This window comes from Callospermophilus lateralis, chromosome 9 (assembly GCF_048772815.1).
Source record: "Callospermophilus lateralis isolate mCalLat2 chromosome 9, mCalLat2.hap1, whole genome shotgun sequence".
Classification (NCBI taxonomy): Eukaryota; Metazoa; Chordata; class Mammalia; order Rodentia; family Sciuridae; genus Callospermophilus; species Callospermophilus lateralis.
Window position 1 is genome coordinate 4,317,460 of NC_135313.1, and position 24,429 is coordinate 4,341,888.

At 54.9% G+C, this 24,429-nt stretch overlaps 1 protein-coding gene across 7 annotated transcripts in view; it reads right to left on the reverse strand.

Moving 5' to 3' along the window:
- Positions 1–801: 801 nt before the first annotated feature.
- Agap1 (ArfGAP with GTPase domain, ankyrin repeat and PH domain 1) overlaps positions 802–24,429 on the reverse strand; it is a 492,018-nt gene continuing 468,390 nt past the window's right edge. For all 7 annotated transcript variants that reach the window (XM_076866821.2, XM_076866820.2, XM_076866822.2 and 4 more), the window contains 2 exons: positions 7,037–7,292; positions 802–4,855 (listed from right to left, as the gene is read on the reverse strand). In XM_076866821.2, the coding sequence (XP_076722936.1) occupies positions 4,652–4,855; positions 7,037–7,292 (460 nt within the window). In that variant the 3' untranslated portion in view covers positions 802–4,651. The remainder of the gene's footprint in view (positions 4,856–7,036; positions 7,293–24,429) is intronic.

Here is a 24,429-nt window from a genome sequence, read left to right on the forward strand (position 1 = left end):
TGGCTTAGCTTCCTGGTGAGGGAGGAGGGTGGCGATCACCTCAGATGTGACTTCAGGACGTGAGCAACCCGAGTCCCAGGAGGCAGCTGGAGATAAATCCTGTTCCCTTGAAGGAAAGATGGGTCTCCAGCACATTTCTATTCCAATTCCTTCCTGACTGCTTTTCAATCTGTTTGCTTGGAGGCCATAAATACAACTCAGGGGAGTTCTAGAAAAGCCTCAGTGACCTTGTCAGGGAGAGGGATGGGAGCAGAGCAGATGGGTGGGGAAGCCGTAAGGAGGCCAGGGATCGGCTCTGTGGCACCTTTACCTCCAAGGCCTGTCACACCTCCGCTGCGGAGAAGCTCCACTGAGGCCAGGATGGACTTGCCCAGGCAGGGGTGCCGACTGCCCCCTCCGGTTTCTTCCCAGAACATTCTAAATGCCAGGAGGAAGAATAAGGGCCCTGGCACCTAGGACACAGCTCAGGCAGGGGGCTGCGCAGGTCCCCTTTCATCAAAATCAGACACAGTGTTGACCTGGGCCTTGGCGGGGAAGGTGGGTGCTTCAGTGAGCTGGACACCTGCCCTCCAATCAATCTCACAAGCTTGCAGGGTGGGGACAGGGTGGCAGAACCTAAGGCCACACTCAGCCAGCGCAGGGTGCCTCCAGCAAGCACTAATCCTTGAGGAGAAGAAAAGGGCACCAAGGTGAGGACCAGCCAATGCCACCAGAAGGGCACAGGAGGGAGAAGGGTGGCCTTGACCTGGGGCAGCGTAAGTAATGGCATGGGGCAATGCTCGGCCCCCTCCTCTGGAGATGACCACCAAGGAAATGAGCAACGTTCTGACAAGTGGGGGCTGAGTGCACTGTCCCCTGCATGCAGGCCCAGTTCCTCTCTCCTGCGCCACTGCCACCTCCCAGGACAAGGGGTGTGAGGACACAGTGCCAGCTGGGGCTGGGAGTCCAAGTGTGTGCTAACTTCATTTCTGTTCCTAACAAACGTTCCTGATCCCTGGGCTTCTTCCCTGCCAGGTGTGAGCTGGCGTCCCCCAGGCCAGGTGGAAACCTCTCTGCACCCTGCCAGGTCCACAGGTGAGGGTCGAGCCCAAGGGCTGGTGGCTGCCTAAGGCTGCCTGCATCCTCTGGGGAGAAGGCAGGGCCAGGGGGACTCGTCTGTCAGCCAAAGCTCTTTCTCAGCAGACCACATTCTTCCAATGAAGTTACAGCTTGGTGTAGATGTCACAGGGTGGCAAAGGGAGCTCTCGTGCGTGGACCTGTACTTGAGCTGCAAGAGGCCCTTAGGCCAGACTGGCCTGCAGAGACTGTGCTCAGGCAAGAGTGACTCTAGCTGGGGGTGTAGCTCAGTGTGTGGACCATGTGCATGGTCTTGGATTCCACCCCCAGCCCTGGAAAAAAGAGCTCACTCTCTTCTACCTTTTCGGGCTACATAAACACTGCATGTCCTTACTAGGAGATAGGACAGTGCACCATTTTAGAGAGCAAAGACTCATGAATCTGTTCCTCCCTCTTGAACTGCTCATCTCCTGGGGCCATTACTGGGGTGCTGGGCTTGGTACCCTCCTCTCCTCTCCCCCCCAGCACCTGAGGTCTGTTCATCGTGGTCAGAATCATAGCCCCTTCCCCTGCAGGGACCCCTGGCTGCTGAAGAAATCCTGCCAGGTCTGTGCCTCACACTTCACAGGTCAGTGACCACAAAGCCAAGCTGCAGCACTGCCCAGGGGCTGTCTAGATCCCCATGCCATGGGCTGCCCCTGGGCACCCCCAGCTGGCTCTCACCTCGGGAGTTTTTACTCGAACTGAAAGGTCATGTGAACTCTGCAGTGGTGGCTATTCATGTCACCCTCCTGTAGAGGGTGGAATGTAGACAGGAAGTTCCAACCCCCTTTCCATACTGTTCATTTCTAATTCTGGCTCCTGGCCCCTGCTTCATCCAGACCCAGTGTTAGTAAACTTTCAAATGGGAGCAGGAACACTGTCAGCCAAGAAAGGACCAGAGCCTGACACAGGCACGTGAACACATTAGCCACCACTCTCCTTTATTTGACAGGAAATCCTTAAAACCCCATTGCTGCTTTTCCATCTGTTGCCAAAATGTGGGATCCAGAAAGTGGGCAGCCTCGGGCCAGGGCAACGTGGCCACAAATGGCAGGGAGGGGCAGGAGGGTGGGAGGGAACGGGTCCAGCACTCAGGCTGTGGAAGGTGAAGTGAGACAAGAAGTCATTTGGGAAAATATTATATTATAAACACATATAGTATGTACACACTCATATACATCCCAAGAGAAGCCTTACAGGGAATTCCGTTTCTTTTCAAAAGAAGGCTCCACTATGATAAAGCATTCCTAGAGTGGGAATTAACTACAATGAAATAATTTAAGAATTTCATTTATATTCTATCTGTGTTCTCTACAGAAGGTCTACGGTGTATAGAGGCAAATGTGTATAGCGGGACTGGATGCTAATGTATTCTTCAAAAATAGGCAATGACATTTTTTTCTCTATTCACATTTAAAATAACTACACAGTGATGAAACACAGAATTAGAAGCCAAATGGAGGGATTATAGAACCACGGTCGAGGTTCTCGGAACTGTGGCTTGCTGCACCTGTGATAGTTCTGGATACCGGTCAGTTCCTCTGAGCTTAATTAACATTAGAAATCTCTGTGAAACACTTACCCACATATAAATTCTGTGTAAAGCTTTATTTTCCCCCGCCTACTTTAATTTTTTTTTTAAAAAGTGAAAGAAGAGGAAAAACTCTTACAAAATATAAGGTTTAATATATGAGAGCAAGGGACTTCTCCAGTGGCTGCTGAGCCAAGAGGCTTCATGTTCCTGTGCTATGTCAGCCCAGCGCCCCGTGTTTCCATGTGACAACCTCCTTCCGGGCCACGTGGCCACAGGGCTCTGGGTAAAGCTGCCCCTTCCGTAATGTAAGGTGCATCGTGGTTTGCTTTTCTGCCCTTGACCACCACATTGAAGGGGACCTGAGCCTGAAGCCCCCAATGACCCCATGATGGCAAACTAGTAAAATGGGGAGGGCCTGGTGCCATGTTGCCCGGGGTTCTCTGGACCTAGGTGGGGCTGGCACCATGGGCAGCTGCTCCCCAGGCGCCTTTGCCATAGAGCAGGGTCTGGGGTTCCGAAAATCCCTCTGTCCTGCCAGAGCTCCTTGTTCTGGGTTGCAAGAGTGGTCTCAGATCTACAACACACCTTCAAAGAAGAAGTCATGCTCCTTCACCCCCTTCCTAATACGAGACGATCCAGTGTCTTTTTTCTTCCCTTTCTCGATTTTAATAAGCAAACTGTACCACCATCTTATTTTGATATGTTCCTTTTTAAAGGCTGTATATCACATTAATGGAAGTGTTTACTGCTGGGAATATTTTCCATGTACAATGATCTGTAACCCTCTTATCTCAACTAGTTGCACATTATTAGTTCACATCCAGTTCAATTTATAAATTAACAGAGGTGCCATTTGTCTGTACAAAAATCAATGCATATTTATGAACTTCTTTTATTCAAATAGATTTTCACACATCTTACCTAAGGACCTAAGACAGAAGCCTGGGTGAGGCAGGCCGTGCCGCCTGGCAGTGACTGAGGCCCGGCACATCCACCTTGGCCAAAGGACAGAAAATCTCTCTCACTTTCAGGAAGAAAAAAAAAAAATAGCCTTTTATGTATTTACTTAGTTTACCAAATGCACTCAAGAAGCTGCTGTCAGCTAGATTCACCGTTTCCTTTTGAATTTCCAAGTTATTCTTATTTATTTTTTCCATTTTGTTTTTGCACCAAAGAGACTGCAGCCAAATAATACTCAGCAACTGATTTCCTCTCTTTGGACTGAAAAATTAAACAGATACTAAATTATGACAGTGAATTTAGAAAGGAGGGCTCCGAGGGCTCGAAAGAACATGCCTGGGATAATACGATGCTTCTCAGAGTATTGCAATCACATCGCGGCAATCACCGGAGCGTGCCCGTGACTACCTCCTCGGCTAATGTGCTCTCTCCTCAGTGATGAGTAATCATGTCCTATTAAACAGCGGTAATGCTGGAAGAACTCAACTATACAAGCGTAATGAAGCCAGTATTCTCCCCGGACAGATTAGCTACAACTGATTTGACACATACCATCATAGGGGCTTCAGACCTGACAAACTCTGGGCTGGCTCCTGATTTATGCCGTCAAGCTCCTCGGAGAAGAGATGAGATCCGGGCGCTCCGTTGGGTGGAGGTGAAATGTGCTCCTGTGCTGAACTGCCAGTAGGGGACTTGCCCCTGCTCCTCGCTGCTCCTCACCTCCCACCCGCTCCCGCCCTCGCCCTCGTGCCCTGCTCTGTCCAGGGGCCACCGGGGCCGGGGTCCCACGCCGTGTGCGATCGATCGTCAAGGACCCGAGGCCGTGGTCTCCCCAGTGCTGCGTCGGGAGTCCGTCGAAAGGAACCGCCTCTGCAGCCTCCTGGCCTCTTCTCCACCCTCGAGGATGTCCGGGTTGGGAGGCTTCTGGGGGTGAGTGGGTGGTGGGGCGGGAGGTGGCCACCAGGAAGAGGGAGGGGACGTGACAGGACTCACGAGCTGTGACTTCCGAGAGTGGACGGCGAGGCGGGGTCCCCGGCGTGGCGGGCAGGGGCGCCGCTCTCAGATGATGCTGGGCACCCTCCCGCTGCTGTTGTTCCGGTTATTGTTCTTCCGGGACAGGTTGGGGGTGGCCATGAGCACGAAGCGCTCGTCGGGGCAGCCGTACTGCAGCAGCACCTCGGTGCACTCCTGGCTGGAGGCCTGCCGGGCGTAGGCCAGCGCCGTGTTCCCGTGGGCGTCGCGGGCCATGACGTCCACCCCGTACTGCGGAGGGACAGACAGCCCGTTAGTGCCGCGGGGACCAGACGGCAGGGAGGGAGGGGCAGCTTCCTCTTAAGCCCTGCACGTGGGAACTGGCTACCGAAGACTGGCTGGGGGCCGGAGTAGCCAGGGTCAGCGCGGCCAGCTGCAGCCTGCGCTTTGGAAGCTCGCCTTTGCCAGCAGATGCCCTTCCCTGCAACACGAATGGGTTGGGACAACTCTGAATTTTGTTGTTTCTACTTCAAAGTTCCATTTGTAAGTGAAAAAAAATAATCACTTAAAAAAATCTCAGAGGCAATTCATTTTCACTGTCAAAAACACTTAAGTAGGGCTGGGGATGTGGCTCAAGCCCTAGCGTGCTGGCCTGGCACACGCCGGGCGCTGGGTTCGATCCTCAGCACCACATACAAATAAAAAAAAATAAAGATGTGTCCACCGAAAACTAAAAAATAAATATTAAAAAAAAGAAAGAAAACACATAAGTAGCACATTAAGAACACAGGAGGAAAACATCAGCGGTGACCTGGTCACTCAGAGGTCACCTTTGCTGAGTTTAGTGTTTCCCTCTAATGGTTCTTTGAATCTAATGTCCATAGCTGTGATGGAGATGGAACTATATATGAATACTCTGTATTTTTTTTTTAACTGAACACTGGGTGTGATCATCTTCTTACATCATTAAAAATGATCACCAGCACAGCTCCTGAGAGCCACAGGGTCCTGGGCCAAAGACCCACTCAGTCACTGCATTACTGTGACACATTCTGCTCGAAGACAGTCCCTGGTGGAAGAAGTGAACTGTGGTGTGTGCGCACGTCCTGAGTCTTTCGCAGGATCCTGACTGTCAGGGAGAAGGCAAGGAGGACAAGTCCCTCCTTCCGACACCACATTCCTAGGCCTGCTGCTCATGAGCAAGGCCCTCTGCTGCTTCTGCCAGCTTGCAGCAGCAGGACGCACGGCCCCAGGGCTCCTGGACAACTGGGCGGGGAAAGCCACGTGCACTGGGAAGGCTGGACCGTGTGCCTGCCACTGCTGTGCTGGAGTCCCGGCCCCCAGTCCAATCTGACTGGTGTCCTCTAGGAAGAGCAGGAGACACTGGACTGTCCACAGAGCAGTGACCATGCGAGGACACGGCAAGAAGGCAGGCCACGGGAGACAGCAGCCCTGCTGACACCTTGACCTTGGGCTTCCAGCCTCCAGAGCTGCAGGAAAGTCAGTGCAGCTGTGTGCCACAGGTGGCTCCCTGCAGCCAGGGCTGAACTGGTCACTGGTTTGCTGTCACTGCAGCCCAGGCAAACTAAAAACACTGCTATTTAGTTTCCTTCGGTCTCTACTGAGCCAAAGTGAGGCTGAGTATCTGAGCGATTTTTGATTTAGTATCTGCCTGTCTAATTCTACTGCAACCATCAAAAAGTAGGTTAAAGACACGGAGGAAGCTGCAGTCCTCCTCAGTGGTGCCAGACTGGGCTGCACAGCTGCCTCGGGTGCAGGCAAAGGAGCCCCAGCAGGGCGCCCCTCCTCTGACTCCACTGTGGCTCTGTCCAGGTGCCCTGGGAGCTGGTGGAGGACACAGGCAGGGCCTCTTGCGGGATCATGGTATACCACTTGAGCTTCCATGTGAAGGAAAAGTGTTTTCAAGTAAAAATTACTCAGAATATTCCAGAGGAAGCCCCTTGACAAACTCCCACCCCTCAAATTCCAGGGTTTAGGGCTCTACCATTGCATCTTGTGAATAAAAACACCCAAGGTTTGGCAATGGGGGAACGCCAGGAGCCATGGGATCAGACACTTCCCAGGTCCCCACAGAGGGTGGAAATGAAAAAGGGGCCACTGCCATCGCGTTTGACCTGAGGGGACATCAGAAAGATGGACCTTCAGAACCGGCAAGGGCTACACCAAGAGGACCTCAAGGAGAGTCCAGTGGGCTTCGCCCCCCCAACGCCACATGCTGGGGATGGAACCCAGGGCCGCACACATGCCAGGCGAGTGCTCTCCTGAATGCACCCCAGCCTCCCTTCTGCCTCTCATCCTCGCTCTGCAACCCCACACGGTGAGTCCAGAGGGCAGGGGCCACCGCGCTTCAGTCCAAATTCCTTCCTAGGACTTGATCCCCACTTCTACGCTGGTAAGGATGGCCTTCCACCAGACAGAGCCCAGCCCAGAGAGGGCACGCCCGCCACCTACCCAGATGAGCAGCTGTGCCAGCACCACGTTGCCCTTGCGGCAGGCCAGGTGCAGCGCCGTGCGGCCGTCTCCCTCCCCGCAGGTCTCGTTCACCTCCTCCCGGGAGCCGTGTGCCAGCAGCAGGATGACTGTCCTCAGGTCCTCATCGGCCGTGGCTCGCAGCAGGTGCTGGCCCAGGGGCAGCTCAGTACAGGGCAGCGGGGCCAGGAAGAGCTTCTGCTCATATTTGGCCCGGATCCACCGTTCCTTCTCCTCCCTGCAATGACATCAGACAGGCGTGATCACACCAGGCAGGAGAACCTCGGCTGCAGCCCCTGCCCCTCAACCCCGGAGCAGTGAAGTGTCAGGGCGTAGGCGTGTCCACGTGGCAGAGGAAGCTGGGTGGGGGCAGGAGGATACCCACGGTTCCCAAAGTGGTGTCCTCACCTGCAGCAGGCACCCCCTGGCAACGTACTAGAAGTGCGAGTTCCCTGCCCCCCGCCAGCACCCAGGATCAGCACCTCTGGGGAGTTTAACCAGCCCTGCAGGGCTTGTGACGCCCTCAGAGGGCGAAAGCCAGCTCTCTAAGGCCACAGCTTTGACACACCTACTTGAGTTCTTTGTTTTAGTGCAGCAGCTGTGACCTTGCAAGAGAGCTGTCAGGAGTGCTCCTTCCTGTGTGGGTCCATGAGGGGTTTCCAGGGTTGGGAGCCCACAGGCTCCAGGAGGAGGAGCCCACAGCTCTCCCTCCCTGGGCTCTGGCCAAGTGTCCTCCCTCAGTGTCGACTGTGCACCGCGGGGTCTACTCTCGCTGGGCCGGTCTGGGCAGGATGGCTCTTCCTAGGTGTCACTGAGGCCCACTCTCCGGTAGGACAGAGAGGCCAGTGGGGAGGTTTGAAAACAGACGGACAGAGCTGGGTGACTTGCGGGCACTTCTGTGATCTCTTCAGACTTGGGAAAGGCTTAGTGGAAGAGACAGGGTGCCCAGCATTCCTTACATGACCCAGAACAGCTGGGATTTCCGGGGGAAAGCGTTCCAGGGCCCAGGAGAGGAAGCAGGCAGGTGGCTCCCTGCAGCTAGCGCTGAGCTGGGGGAAGCTGGGGAGGCCTGGGGTGGGCTCTGGGGCGTGGAGAGCCGGTGAAGAGGGCAGCGGGTCCCTGACTCCTGGCAGCCTGGCAGGGACCGAGCTCTGGAGCTGGGTGTCGAGGGGTCTGTAGAGCTGGGACCCTGCCTGTGACATCGGGTAGGAGGGTTGAGGAAAAAGAGGAGGGGACAGAGTGAGGAGAGAAGCCAGGGCAGCAGAACCCCGACAGCAAGACCAGTGTCCTGGCACAGAGGGAGGGCCCAGGCGGAGGGCCCAGGCCATCGTATCTGGGGTTGGGGTTGGTTTCTCAAAAAAAAGAAACAAAGATGTAAGAGACAGAAAACTCAGGGACCCTCCAGATTCTCGCATTGCTATGAGGAGAAAAGGGAGAGGACCAAGACTCTGAAAAGAACAACGTGGGACCTTACAAGTCGCTCCTGAATGGTGCAAGGAGCCTGCTCAAGCTTTTTGATGAGGGTGATGAAGATGGTAAGAAAAGCCCCCACACGCCCAGAGCAAGTCATGGAAGCCCCCAGGACACTGAGCCTCAGCTGACCTCCCCTACAGCCAGATGCTGTCCTGGGCATCACCAGGGTACACAGCTGCTGGCCAGCAGGAATAGCTCAGGCCTCCCGCCCTCCTTCCCCACAGGCTCTGAGAGCACATCATTCAGGATGTCCAGAAGAAAGGCCTGCTCACACCTTTACCCCTGTTTACACTGCGCCTGGTGATCCAGTGTCGGGTTAGCCCTAATCTGTTGCTAAATACTTAGGCAAACAGATCCTTCCAGGAGCAAGCCTGGATTAGTTTTGCTTCACTTCCTGGTACATGCGAGTGACCCCAGAGTGACCCCTGACTCTTTCATTGGGAGATTTCCAGGACAAACACTGGCCGCGGCCGAGGATGACCTGTGCTCCACCTGGGCAGACACCAGGTACAAAAGCAGACGGTGTCCGGAAATTCTGGTGACGAAAAAGAGACAAAAAACCCCAGTGGTTTTGAAATTATTTTAAAAACCTTACTTATGTTAAACATTTGTTGATGCATTTCATAAATCACAAAAGAGAAAGAGCAAAACGTGAATTAAATCGAAAGGGATAATGGCGTGGGATATGTCCAGATTTCCAAGTTCCAATTTGCTAACTCTAATTTTTTCGGTAGGCATAAAATCAGACCGTATTATTCTGCTCCGATTGATTTTAATAGTCATTGCTAAGTCATCCAGGGTAAGCTGGAGAACTTAGCATAGGAACTCCGGTCCCAACTGCAGTTATTAAAGATTCTTTTTAATATTCAAATACCCCAGCCAAAGACAGAGTGCAGATCCCACAGCTCTGGCCCCCCTGCTGGGTCTGGATGCTCTCTGAGGACGGTGGCCACCGGCCTTCCAAAGGGGCCACCACAGGAAGCTGTGGCGAATGCTCCACAGAGGGCAGTCACTGGCAGCAGCACAGGGTGGAATGAGCTGTCGCTGCTTTTAAAAACTGGTGTCCTTTGGATACAGAGTGAAGCCGGGCTCAGGTTTTGCAGGGCGGAAAACGTGCTGTCGGGGGAGCCTTCTTTAAGAGGGGGGCTCCAGCATCATGTGCCCGAAACAGGAAGAGGGCCTGGCAGAGGCCTAGGAGATGGCCTGGCCCCAGGTGACGTAAGAGCCCCCATCAGGGTGCAGCTGCTGACAGCCACCTGGACCTCTGACTCCAATACAGAAGAGGGGCCAGGCCTCGGGACGGGTGGTGGGAATACTGCAAGAAGACAAGCCTCGCGGACTCTCCACAGGGTCTGCCCTCCTGGCCTCAGGCCACATGGACCTCCACCCTCCACCAAGGATGTCCCAGAGCTGCTCCGTGTGTGGCTGCAATTGTGGCCCTTCACTGAGGCATCCTGGGCTTTTCCCAAACAGTCCTGCAAAGTCAACCCCTGCGTCCCTGGGGACTGTGATCTTTTTTGAGACACCAAGAGGTGACTTCCAGGGAGCTAAGGGAGGCTGCTGGCTTTGCATCTATCAGCCATGACTCTTGTTAGCAGTTTTAACCTGGTTAGTACAAACACAGGGCCTAGGCAGGGACAACTGTCCACGCACTTCCTCCAGTGCATAGGGAGGGAGAAGAAATCTCCGGTGGACGCTGGGCCTCAGGCTGCGGATGCCAACAACAGCTTCGGGGCCTGCTCTCTCCTTCCCACAACTTGGTCCTTCTTTTCTCATCTGTAAAATGGGTCCAGAGATACCTACCCCAGGCCACGTGCTGGCCACAGAGGCCCCTCTGAAAACAGCTGCTGGTATTCTTGTAAAGCACAGAGCATCCGCAGTGGGGCGGCATGTGCACCCAAGGTGCCGGTGGCCTGGGGCTGGGGCTCCTCGCTGCTGCTGGTAGTTGAGGTTCCTAAACATGCAGACACGAGGGCCCCTCAACTCCACGTGCTCAGCGTGGCCAGGTGAGTTGCTCTCGGCTGGGGCCTTGACACGCCTGTTGGTGTCTCCCAGGCCCCCTAACGGTACGGAGGGCTCAGAGACACGGGGGTGAAGGGCACTGGGTTACTGAAGTGACCCTGTGCCTGTCACGGTTGGAGGGCTGAGTGGGCTGGCCTTTGCCCACAGATGAGGAGTCTGAAGTTTCCTGGCTGTTACGGACTAAATTGTGCTCCCTGCCCACCAATTCCTATGTTGAAGCCCTGACCCCAGGGACTGGAGCTGGATTCAGGTCTTTGGGGCAGTGGCTATGGCTAAATGAGGGCATGAGGGTGGAGCCCTAAGGCCCTGGGGCAGGTGTGCATCTGAGAGGAAGAGACACCAGGCCTCCCTTGCTCTCTGAGTGCACGGAGAGCCAGATAAGGATGAGAGGGAACCACTTGCAAGACAGGAAGAGGCCTTGCCAGAAACCAACCCTGCTGGCCCCTCGACCTTGGGCCTCCAGCCTCCAGAACTTTAAGAGGCAAACTCTAGGTACTTGGCATTTGGATAGGGCATCCTGAGCCATGGACCTCCACTGCCCTTGCCAGGCTTCCGCACGGCCAACAGGTGAGAGGTGGATGCTGCCGGGTATGAGGAATTCTGCCTAAGCCACCGCCTTGGGAATCCACGATGCCAAGTGCAGACATGCCAGTGGTCACTCTGACGTCCCGCTCTTCTTCTGTCCCTAGCTTGTCTCATGCACCCTTTCTTTTCCCCAAGGAAGGCCAGTTCAAGAGCAGGAAGCCAGCAGTACATCACTTTGCCTCGTTCCGGTGCCCCGGAGGACCACTGCTCATGGCCTCTGTTAGCTAATGAGCTAAAAAATGAATTATTGGCACAGCTGCCGTCAGCAGGGAGGAGGGGCTGGCTGCTCATCTGATCCTGGTGCTGACACACCTTTAAATAAATCAGCCACTCAAGCACCAGGGAGAGAGAGCGCCTGCTCATCAGAGGACAGACATCGCCCATCCCCCCAAACGAAGAGAAGACACCTTCAAAGATGCCTTCGTAGGTATTCTCTTCCTGCTCCCAATGAAGTCTCTTTGTGGTGGTCCTCCATCTCCCTCTGGGCTGTGGTCAGGAGCTGCCTGGTGCATGGACCATGGTCCAGCCAGGGAACAAGAACAGGACTTGGGGTCAGAGGGTGGATGCCAGGTCCTCCTGGCTGCAGAGCCAGGAGCACTCTGGGTACGTGGGGGTCCACGGGGCTCAGCATGGACAATCTGGCCTTGCAGCCTGGTGGCTCTGTCACCCTGATCTTAAGCAGTGGTCACTTGGCCAATTCCTCATGTGTCCACCCCAAAGGGGACTCCCTCAAACACATCTCTGTTGCCACCTGCTACCCGGAAACCAACTGCTGCACCAGTGAAGACCAGGTGCCACCTCCAACAGTCACTGCACTGACCGTGACGATGCTGAGGGTAAGGACAGACAGAATCTGGCTTCGTGGGTCATTCCTGACGACATCAACTCTTCGAGGGATCCTGAGCACGTTACCATCTTCACAAATGAATCACGTATCAGAAGCAGAACAAAATGTGTATGAGTTGAGGCCACATTTTGGGAAATCATGGCCAAAAGGAGTCCAGGTGTCAGGAGGGGGTGGAGGGAACCTGGAGGTGACAGGCATAGCTCCTCTTCTCTGGCACCAAGGAGGCCAGGTGGTGCATGCCACCCAGATCAGATGGGGCTGTGGGGTGCAGGCCAGACCTCCAGCCTGGCCTTATTGGTTTGTGTGCAGAGGATGCAACACAGGGATGTGTGCGTCCTTGGCACATGCTCTACAGGGAGCCACATGGCAGTCTCGAGCCTGGCCTTAAGGTCTGGCTGCAGGCGTGATGAGGGCACAGCCAGGAGTCCTGAGCAGAAGCTCCCTTCTTTGGAAAGAGGTGGACAGCAGGTTCTGCTCAGCCTGCCAGGAGGGCAGCTCAGGGCCAGGGTGAGGAGTGGGAGGGCTTTATGACCCGTGTGCAGGCCTGAGTGAGATGAGCGCAGAGTGCCAGCCTCGTGTGTGTGGACGTGACGGGACTGCCACCAGCCTGGGCATCACATCAGGTGTATAGATGCAGGGCAGCAACCTCGGCAGTGATAGAGCCGAGGTCAAGAGTCCTGCAGGATGTGAGGTCAGGGCTGTGGGGCAGGCACCTCTGAGGCAAGGACAGAGACAGGGCCTGTCACCATGGTGGGCTGCACCAGGCTCCATCCTGGGGCCATGGGGTCCAGTCCTTGCTTGAGGTCCCCCATGCCCAGCGCTGGAGGACCCCTGCAGGGTGGGGAAGACACCGGGTGAGACCAGCCATGGGCAGTACTGTGGAGATTATGATGACAGTATACCTGACGACGGTCCTCGCCTGACTGAGGGTGTGCCAGAGGAATGGCTGTAGGGCCACCCCAGTGAGTGGGGACGCTGCGGGGCTGCTCCCTGCGTGGTGTTGAGAGGCGGGGCCCCAGGGAAGTGGCCGAGTCACAGGCAGCAGGTTGGTGCTCTGCACGAGAGGCTCAGGTGCCTGCTCGCCCCCGCCATGGGAGCATGCAGCACTGAGGCGCCGTGACTCAGGTTTGCCAGGGAAGAGAGTGGCCCTCGCCAGGCACCAAACCCACTGCTGTCTCGAGCGCGGCTTCTGAGCTCCAGGACTGCCACCATGGCCCTGTTTTGGAGGACGTGAACAATACAGAGGCGAAGGGCGCTGCTCAGGATCCGGCTGCGACAGCCGAGTGGCTGAGCCCGTGGCTGCCTGAAGGTTTCTCCTGGGGAAGCCTGCTGCCATGCGCGTCCCTGACTGAAGCACCGCTCCTGTCCTGTGCTGCTGGCCCTGGCAGATCTGGAATGCTGACACCACGGGGGGCCTGGAACACCTGCTGCTGTGCCGGCTGCATCATGGCTGCAGCCTGGAACTCCCCTGCCCCCGGGGAGCGAGGCTGACAGGGCTGTCCGCAGTGTCCCCCTCCCGACATCCCACCTTACTAAAATAACACATACAGTAGTTGTGAATGACACTAATAATTTCTGGAATAGTCATCGAGTGAAAGGGAAGGAAATCACAGATGTGGGGGAAACGAGGTGAAGGAAAACAGCAGACACAGGATCTGAGACCAAAATGCAGGGGAGCGAGGTGCCCGGTGCTGGATGTACCAGGCAGGCAGGTCACTGGTGGTGATGACCGAAGAGACTGGCCAATCCTGGTGGTCAGTGAAGAGCATTGTGGGGAGGTCAGGTGGGGAGGAGCCACGCCTCGCCAGACCACCTCTTCCACCTGCCCCAGAGCAAGGCCTCTGGATGTGGAGCCTCTCTTTGTTCCTCAGGCCCAGAGGGCTGCCAGGACTCAGTCACCAGGAACCACTGCCATCAGCTGCTCGGGTCTGGCAGGGAGGGCTCAGCAGGCTGCCAAGGGGCGAGAAGGTTAATGGCTGGATTCCCAGAAAGAAGATTCTTAACGGATAACCACACAGCTTTGGACTGGCTGTCCTGTCTTGTGGCCGCCCAGGAGACGCGTCCTTAGGAACACTGGCATGGCCCCAGGCACCGTTCATGCCCGGCCTGGCATGCCGGGAGGGGAGAAGGGCGTCCCTGGTGGTGCGCTCCCAACCTCTCAACCTCTGTGCGCGGCTTCCCAAACGCTTCTCTGAAATCCTGAGCACTAACCGCCTTTCCCGAAAGCCCTCTTGGGGCTGAGCACCCCCCCCACCCCAGATGGGAAAAGGCCAGGACATAACTTGGGCATGTGTGTGCCTGTCACTTACAACCCTGCTCCTTTTGGAAATATCGTCCCCCCAGGGGATGCGAGAGTGATTTTCTGAGAGTTTCTCAGCAGTGACTTTCTTGGAGATTCTGCAGCAAAGTGCAGTGCAGCGCGGGAAGGCCCTTGGGGTGAGGAGGTGAAGCTGGAGGAGAGGAGGAAGGACGGAGGAAGAGAACAGCCTGGCTAGCAGTAAGGAATTTCCAAAGTGCTTCCTGCCTGGAGCAAAGCAGGGCCAGGCAGAGGCACGGAAGAGGGGGCTGGAACAATGTGCTGAAGAGCAGGTTTCCTCCCCGCAGGCAGGGGAAGCCGGCCTCTGCGGGCCAGGGCCGCCCGGGCCCTCCTCATGCATGCCTTCCCCCAGCCGCGTTGCTAGGGGTCAGGCCGCAGGAGCAGGATGGCCAACAAAGACCGATGGATATTTATTCCTTAATTACTGAAAGCTTTTAAGCAACTGGCCACTGTAAATCCCACACGCAGGAGCAGGAGGCAACCGACAAGGATTTACGCTCACGGGGCAAAGAAAAAATAAATATCCTGCCTGACTTCTGGTCGATACTCTGAGTGTTTTTGCCAACCTGCAGGCTGTTTTATGAGCATGGAGGAACAGAACAGGATCATTATTAATTAAATAAAGTCAACCATATTAGGCTTATTACATCTGAGTTCCACTACCGGGGCTGCAGGTGCAGGCCCGGGTAGCCCAGGAGGGTGAGGGCTATGTGCTCTGGGGTCCAGTCCCCAGAGCTCTGTGTGACTCTCTGTGTTGCCCTGTGCAGCCTGCGCTGTCCCAGGCAAGGAGAGGGTTGATGCCCCTGGGCTGAGCTCGATCTTACCCACGACTCAGTCTGGGTTCAGGTGGAGACCAGTGACCGCTGTGACATTGTTCTCATTGGCACCGCCCTCCACCCAGGAGCCCCACTGAAGAACACTCCGGGTCCAAGTGGTAATATGCATGCCATGTCCTCTGTCTCATGCTTCCTGGCAGCCTGTGCACCTTCGCTTGGAGTTGCCAAGGCAGGTATAAGGACAAGGAGGGCCAGCCACTGGCCCAATCTGGCTCTGGGGTGAGAAAACACAAGGCTAATGAGTAAACAAACCCCCAAGACCTGCTTGGAACCTATGATGTGCCGGTGCCCACGGAGCTCTAAGCACACCGAGGGAGAGACCCAGGCCTCTCTGGGCAGCATGGCTGGCCCTGGCACTCCAGGCCAGGGACCTATCCTCTCCCAGGGCTCAGTTTGCCCACTAAAGAGGATGGATGATCCAAGGCCTGCTGTCTGAAGTGGGAGGTCCTGGGAAGATATGCTTAGAGGTGAGGACAGTGCAGAAGGTCTTGCTGCCTGTGCGGAGGAGAGCTACCTGTCAGCGAGAGGCCCGTGCATCAGGCTGGTGGCCACACAGGCCTGGCTCTCACTGGGCATGTGCAGAGGAACACCTCAGCCAAGCTTGCCATTTTGACAAAAAAACCTACAAACTGTCTCGCCTGTCAGGGAGCTCCCCCTTGTCACCTGTAACCATCTGCACGGGCCCAGAGTGCTCACCCTGCCATGAGCAGCCAGGGAAAGGAGGCAGCCAGGGGCTCTTGAGGTCCCCTCTGGGGTCACAGTCTTTAAGCCAGACGGTGGCCAGTCCTCTGGCCTACTTCTGCAAGACCTGCAAGCCCCCTCCTGGCACCCCTAGCACCAAGCAAAGGTGCAATAAGAGCGGCACAGGGCTCTAGTCTCACCCTCCGCCTGCCTGCCGGGGGGGGGGGGGGGGGGCGCGGGGGCAACTGCTTTCTCAGGCTCCGTTGGTGGAAACATCAGTCCCAGAATGAAAACACTTGTCCATATTTATTCTCGGGCCCCTGGAGCCACAGCATGGCCTGGGAGCCACCAGCCCAGAAAGGCCCAGGGTCTGCTTCATCACACAGGTGCCTGGACACCCAGCCCTGCTTCAGCTGCCCCGCTGAGAGAGGTTGCCTCTTCGACCAAGGCTGGCAGAGGCCCACAGAGCTCTGAGGCCGCTGCTCGGCAAGCACACAGGGAGTCTTCAGTTCTGATGTAAACTGTGAGAACTTAGGTCCTTTCTTCCGTTCCTACAACGGTGACTTCTAGTCTCTGCTGTGAAAATGGAAAACAAATACAGCAGACATCCCGCTGCCCAGCTCCCAAAGGCTGCCAGTCAGCAGGCCGAAGGCGGGAAGAAGACAAAGATTTGCTACCGTGCAGGGTGCAGGGAGAAGGCCCAGGGAGCGCAGTGCGCCGAAGGCCCGGGCTCTCCCTGATTTCACGGGAACCCCTAGCTCAGGGGATGGTCAGGAGGCTGGCCTCTGGGGAACTGGGCTGAGGGCGGAACCCAAGGAGCAGGACTAGTGCCCTTCAAAGTGGAGACAAACGGAGACCCCTCTCTGCTCCCTGTGAGGATGGAGCAGGAAGGTGGCTGTCTGCAGGTCAGGAGGAGGGCCCTGACCAGAACATGCTCCAGCGGTACCTCGATCCTTGACTTCCAGAAGTGTGGGGAATATGTGTCTGCAGTGTCATTCCCTGGTACTGTGCTACGGAAGCCAGGCCAGGACAAGGAGCTGCTGTCACTGGGGGGCACTCGGGGCCTTCCACACTGTCCCCGGCCACCCTCGGCTGGCTGAGGCAAAACTGAAGTTGATTCAAGAATCACTATGCCCTGCTATTAATTTCAAAGGCAGGGTGTTTTCCATTTCTTCACTCAGACCAGTGGGCCACTGGGGTATGGATCTAAGGCTTTCCTGTTGGTGGATGGCACCCTCCTGCTGGCCTGGGGGTGAGTCCCCACCTCGGCCTCCTAGGACGAGAGCATATCTGCCCCATTGGAGGCAGAAGGCCTCGCTCAGGCCCACCCGCCTGCAAAGCTGTCCCTTTGGATGCCAGTGGGGGGTGGGTGAGATCTGATCAAGTGGCAGGGGCGGTGAGAGTGGCACCACTATCCTGCTCTGACCCCGTCAGGGTGGCTCCATTTGTCCACAGCAGCCTTTGTCACCCGAGTCCTGATTTTAAACGGCCAACACTGTGCCTTCTGACCGGGTGTTGAGTGGGCCTGACCCCTGGGAATCAGAGAAGGGAGAAGGTGCTGTGAGTGGTCTGAGGGGCAGATGGCTCCGGTGCTGGCCAGCGAGGAGCCACCCAAGCAGCTGCGGGAGGGAGGTCCCCACCTGCCTGAGTGCACAGCCTGAGGACCTCTTAGCCCCATGCAGCCATCCTGCAGAGGCCCAGGGCTGTGGCTGGACCTGCACCCAGTCCTGGCTGCTGGAGGGGCACTGGGCAGCCCCTTCCCCTGGCCCTGGACCTGACAGCAACTGGAGTGCTGCTGGCTCGTGCCGGAGGTGCAGAGCTGCATGGGCCTGCGCATGATCCGAGAATTTAAAGGAAAAGGGCCCCGGGGGCACCACTGCCTCCGTCTCTCCTGGACCCTGGGAGCCCTTCCCGCCGCTTCCTACCTGCAGACAGCCTCGCCTATGCAGCGCCTGCCTGCTGTGCGAGGGCTAAAGGCATTTGGAACTGCGTGTGTGCCCGGCACCGTCGCCAAGCTACAGTGGCCAAACCCTGTGGACGTCCCTGTACCTCACCACTGGAAAAACTGTGAAGAGCTATTTGAAAGCATGAATCCCGAGAAGTTGGTGCCAGGCAGGGGCAAGGCCACCTGGCAGGCCCAGACTCTACACAGAGTGGCGTGAAACGCAGCTGCACCCCAGTGGCCTCCGGGCTGTCCCGGCAAAGAGTCCCCATCAAAGTGAATTAAGTTCACCACGACAGTGGCTGTGGGATTGGCTTTGGAACACAGGGCACCATGAACAGGCGGGGGAAGAGCAACGAACGTTCCTCCACTCCGGATACTGCACAGTGGGTGTGCACCAGTGCCCCCCAACGCCCGGGACAGGAAACTTGATCCCCTCCAGCCCCGGAAAGCAGGGACACCCCAGAAGGACGGAACCAACCAAGACTTCTCAAGCACAGTGCAGCGAAGGTCTTAGATGACCAGTGGCAACGCCTTTGGAAAAGCCGTGGGAGACTGAGTGGGTTTCTGGTAAAGACTAGCAACTGGCTTTAGCTGCTGTCCCTGGTTAGGCTGCCATCTGAAGCCATCGGCCTTCTTGATGTGGTGTGCCACTGAGCCTGGGAGAGCGAGGGGCTGCTCACGGCTGCTAAGTACAACGATAAGGAAAGGAAAAAAGCTTTTTGATACTACAGGTTGAAGCCGGGGCATTTTACCACAGAGCTACATCCCAGTCCGATTTATTTATTTATTTATCTACTTATTTTTGAGACTCTGCTTTGCTAAATTGCCCTGCCTGGACTTGAACTCAGAATCCTCTGCCTCAGCCTCTTGAGTTGCTGGGATTTCAGAAATTCAAGAGAAGAAAGGCACCAGGGACGTGCAGACAGGAAGACACTTCATGTAGATTTCATCTTAACTTTTCCCACGATGTGAAAACAAGGAACACACAGGAGGCAGTGGGACTTGTGATGTGGGGCCTGGTGGTCCCGTGGGGCTGTGGCTGGCCTGCACATTCCTCAGTGCGGACAGCGGGAGTGCAGCCGGCGGCTTTCCTTTCTCAACTGACGTTAGATGGGTAAAGCACTGGGCTCAATCCACATCCACTAGGTCCCTTCTGCTAAGGGTGACTGTGTGGTGGTGGAGCTGCGTGAGAATTAATTAACAGACATTAATTCCCTAGAGTGAGGAGAGCACTATTATTTAATCAGCTAAAGTGAAATTCTTTCACTAAAATCACGAGGCCTCTATCCATGGCATCAGGAGTCAGAAGCTGGTCAGACGTTTTATTTTCCACAATTGACACAGGGTCTAACTTGCCCAATGTCACTGGCCTTGAAAATGCAAAAATCAACTGCCTGCTGAGCTTTCTGGTGGAGAGGGCATCCCAACAGTGGCCAGGGAGGGCTTCGGCTCTGTTGGTTGAGTGATGCTGTGTGGGTGCACAACCCCCACAGAGGTCCAGGGAAGCCCTATGCTCAGGGTGGGCCCCATTTGGGCTAATTCCCTGCTGTCACCACCTGGAATTCCTTGATAATTACTGGACAAGGGCTTCACAAATTCCTGAGTTGGGGGCTGGGGATGTGGCTCAAGCAGTAGTGCACTCGCCTGACATGCGTGTGGCCCGGGTTCGATCCTCAGCACCACATACAAAGAAAGATGTTGTGTCCGCCGAAAACTCAAAAATAAATACTTCAAAATTCTCTCTCTCTCTCTCTCTCTCTCACACACACACACACACACACACACACACTCTCTCTCTCTCTCTCTCTCTTTAGGAAAAAAAAAGAAAATTCCTGAGTTGGTGCTGGACAGGCCAGCTGCTTTCCAGGTTCAGGGCACAGTCGACAGCAGTCTCTGGGAAACGGCTGAAAGCAAACCGGGCGGTGAGGTCTCCCTGAGTGCATTTTAAGCCCATCCACCCCTTCCCTCTCCCTGCACAGATGGCCCTGCCCAAGCTGCCCCACTGCTGGGGGGTGCTCCGAAGCCCATGATCCTTCCTCTCTGTCTTTAGACACTAAGATGTCTGAAAAGCCTTTAAGAAAGGCTTCTAGAATAAAGGATTTCATTGGAGGCGATACTATCTTCAGTGTGTCACCAGGTGTGGTGGCACACACCTGTAATCCCAGCAACTGGGGAGGCTGAGGCAGGAGGATCAGGAGTTCAAAGCCAGCCTCAGCAACTTAGCAAGACCCTATTGTTAAATAAAGTATAAAAAGGGCTGGAGATGTGGCTCAGCGGTTAAGTGCCCCTGGGTTAAATCCTTGGCACCAAAAAAAAAAAAGAGTAGAAAATCCAGAATCTAGGAAAACAGTGTGGTCGTTCTTCAAGTAATTCCACAGTTACCATATAACCCACAACCCCACTCTGTGCACATGCCCCAAAGAGCTGCAGGCGGGCACTGGAGTAGATGCTTGGGCCCCATGTTCAAACAGCAGCTGAAATGTGGAAGCAGCCACATGCCCTCTGGCAGATGCACAGAGACCGAAGGTGAGGTGCACACACACATCCACCCTTGCTCACAGGAAGGAAGTCGTAAGCCCGCAACACACGGATGACCCTTGAGGACCTTACGCCGAGTGGAATAAGCCAGACTGGAGCACCAACACCACATGATTGCACTCAAAGTCCCCTTAGTGCTCAGATGCTCAGGAACACGATGTAGTGTGGTGGCTGCCAGGGGCTGGGTGGAGGGCAGGCAGGGAGCTGGTGTTCAACAGCTGGAGTTTCAGTATGGGATGTCAGAAAGTTCTGGAGGTGGAGGGTGGTGACGGCAGCACAACAATGGGAATGCACCCACGGCCATGGAACGCTCAACTGTAGAGCAGTTAAGAAGATGAGTTTATATCACGCATTTTACTACGACTTTTCACAGAATCCAGAGTCTGAGTCCCCTGGCTTCCTTACACAACCACCGTGGGATTCTTGGAAGATTCATGCCCACATTATGATATGCAAGAAGCTTCAAATTCAAATCAATAATATTATTGATAATGTGTGGTCCATATTTGTTTTCTCCAAATGGTCCCAAAATATGCTCAAGAGCTGAGCTTGCCTTTCCTGTGGGATGCACGCTGGGCTGCACCGGGGCCGCTGTCTCCTACATCCCTGAACATGCGCATCCCTTCCACACCCACCCCGCTTCTTGCTCTTCTGTCACACTGGCGTTGGAGAGTTGGAGCTCTTTCTGCCATAGATTGTCCCCCATATGTGTTTGGTTGGCTCCATTTGGGTCAGAATACACCATGGAGTGGCCACAGGCCTCCCTCCTGCCACATCGGGGGGTGTAGATCCTGGGCCCTGCCACTGCTGAGACTGAGCTCCCGGTGGAGGTGCTGGCTGGGGACCTGATCTCTGTGGGTCCTTCTGCCCTGTTGACTCGTGTGGGACCCAGGCTGGAGCCTGGAGACTGCAGCCTCGGGGGATGTCCCTGGCCAGCCGCCTTCTACCTTCCTGCTGCGAGGCAGCCAGCTCCCAGTTCTCCCCTCCTGCTGTACAGGCCAACGTCCCTCTGCCATCTTGGAGTCTCCCTGTGGAGCCACGGATACTTGACAATGTGCCACAGGAACGGTTACCAGGATACTCTTTTTGACGCTCACACCTCCAGGTGGGGTCCGGGAGCCCTCCAGGTGACTCTTGTTTCAGTTTGACATATCCGCCCCGGGGCCCAACAGTTCCATGCTTTCTTTCTGGCTCAAAAGAATGTTCCAGGGCCAGTATGTCCTTTCTCTGGCCATGTCTGGAATGAGCCCCCCAAAGGCACTGAAGCCACCTTTTATTTTGCTTTATTAAAAAAATTTTTTAATCAGACTTTTTGTTGAACTGTTTGACATAAATGTAGATTCACAAGTGGTTTAAAGAAGCCACGCTGAGCCAGACACAGAAGTACACCCCTGTAGGCCCAGCTGAGGCAGGAGGATGGCAAGTTCCAGGCCAGCCTGGGCAGCTTAGTGATACCCTGCTCCCAAATAAAAATAAAAGGGCTGGCTATATAGCTCAGTGGTGGTTCAGCCCCCAGGACCACATACACACGCATAAAATAATGCTAAAATAATGGAATCAGATTGTGCACGATCTTTTGAGACTGACTGTTTCTGTCAACGTGAGTCTCTGCTGGTCCCTCCAAGTGCTGTGTGATGAGCAGCTCCCTCCTCACGCCTGTCCAGTGGGACCCACCCGGGAGTGCACCACAGCCGTGCACACCAGACACCACTGAAGGACAGCTGTGTTGTTTCCAGTGTGGTTGTCACAAATAAAGCTGCTACAAACGTGTGGACCTGTGCTTTTGTGTAAACTGAAGTTTGTATTTCTCCAGGAAAAACACCCAAGGGTGCGGCTGCTAGGTCATGTGGGAATTACACATCTAGTTTTTTAAAAAAATTTTTATTTATTTAATTTTTTTTTGAGAGAGAGAGAATTTTTTTTTAAATATTTATTTTTTAGTTCTCGGTGGACACAACATCTTTGTTTGTATGTGGTGCTGAGGATCGAACCCGGGCTGCACGCATGCCAGGCGAGTGTGCTACCCCGTGAGCCACATCCCCAGCCCCTACACATTTAGTTTTCTACAAAATTGCCAAACTGTTTCCCAGAATAGAAGCAACCAATTTTAAAAAGCGACACCTGATAAACACCAATCCCAGTATGAAAAAGGACCAGAGACTTAGAAGAGGGTGGTGTCCCTGCATTCAACTACTGGCCTGGAGACCTGGGCGGGGACAGCCGCCATCTTCACACCTCCAGAACTTCTGGACCCAGGGAGGGGCAGAGGTGACTTCACATCTGTTTTGGGGAGTAGATGGGACATAAAAATGAATACAGATATGCGGAGTGTGTCTCAGGAAGCACGTGACCAAGGAGATGGCGTACGTCTACAAGAAGGATTAAGTTTACAAGTTGGTGGGTTAAATCCTGAAGCCTCTTCTCCGCCAGCTGTCAGAGAGGTTCTGCAAACTCGGAAGACGGGACCACAGAGCGCCGGGTGCAGGCCCGTCCTGCCCGAGGTCTGGGCCCAAGGCGCCTCTGCGGCCCGCCTGCTTCTCCACACCTTGCTCTCTCCCTCCCAGTCTCTGTGGGGCACATTTGGAAATTATTTAAGAAGATAAAATGCCTCTAATCTGTTACCAATTAGAAGAAACATGTGAATATTATTTTCTAATTTGTGACTCGAGTGTGTGTGTCTCAAAAACCAGAGAGAAGTAATTGAAATAATTATGCCTGCTCCTGAATATTTCTATTATGCTCTTGAAATAAGAGGGTGGATCTGTCCTCTGCACACGGTGTGCCCCAGGGCTGAATGCATCCATAAGGACATCAAAGCCCTGGACTCCCACAGCCAGGGCCACCAGCCCCAGCTCCAGGCAGCTGCAGCCCTAGGCTGCTCACTGGGGCTTCCTGCAGGGTGCAGAGGGGTGGGGCAGGGTGAGGGGACGTGGGCTCCCGGTACCCCATGCTCCTCGGCGCGGCTCCACTCACTCCAAACTTTCCTATCCTGGGGACTTATCTGCAGCGGGAGAGCTGCTGTGCGCGCAGAAGCCTGATTTATAATAGCAGCAGGGTGGGTTTTTTTCCAAACCTAGTTATAGTGTGACTTGAGTGACTAACTCCTGAAAATTGGTAATTTCTTGGTGCTTCACAGCAGAAGCTCCACCAATGAGAAGTGCGACGTGCTAATAAATTTATAGGGCGTTATAAGCCAATTAGACCTCGTCAGCCAGTCAAGAGGAAGGGATGCCAGTCAGGCCATGATTCTTTATTGCCTACACTCTTGCCATCCAATCCCTCATTTATATGTTTGAAAAGCAGCATATTAATGCTGACTGTACAGGAACCCAGAGTTTGCTGAGGCCTTTCTGGTGAAACCACCTTCCCTTCCTAGTTAACTTCTCTTCGTTTCTCAGTGGTAGGTGATTGAGCTATCTACACGGAGCCAAGTCACTCCAGTCTCTGGGTGTCACCAACCCAAAGTTGAAGACTACTTTCTGGAAATGCCAGCCAATATGTAAACCCAGGAGAGGCGCCTTACTCCCCCATCATGGTGGCTGCAGAGCTGAGACTACGGTCCTCGGCCTCTCAACAGGCCTTTCTGCTGTCCAGCAGAGCTGCCTCTTGAGCGTGCACGTGAGCCCTGGCCAAGTGCTTACTGCATGAGAAGACTCTACTGTCGCCAACTCCAGAGTACAGATCCGGATGGCCTCCCAGGAAGGCCAAAGGACCTGACCAAGAACATGGATTTGGTGGTGGGTGCTCAGAGGTTGGGGACCAAAGAGAGAGCATGTTGGGGTCCAGAAGTCCAGCTGGTTGAGGTTCAAAATGAAAGTCACACCAAAGAAGGCCCCTACCTACCCTTCTGGAAAGGACTGTCTTAGAGAATGACCATCTTTCTTCCCCAGAGGGGCATCTCGTTCAGTGAGCACGTCACCAAACTGGACACTAGGCACGTCTCTTTCCCATCCCCTGCCCTGTGCTGGATGCCACTGTTTAATTGGAGTTACTATGTGTGGCTGCTGTCCTGAGGACAGGACAGATAGCTTCCAAAGTCTTCTCACACCTTCACGCAGATGGCAAGTCTCAAACACAGAGGCCGATCAGAATGGCCACGGCCATTCTGCAGATCTCTGGTCTGGCACCTCC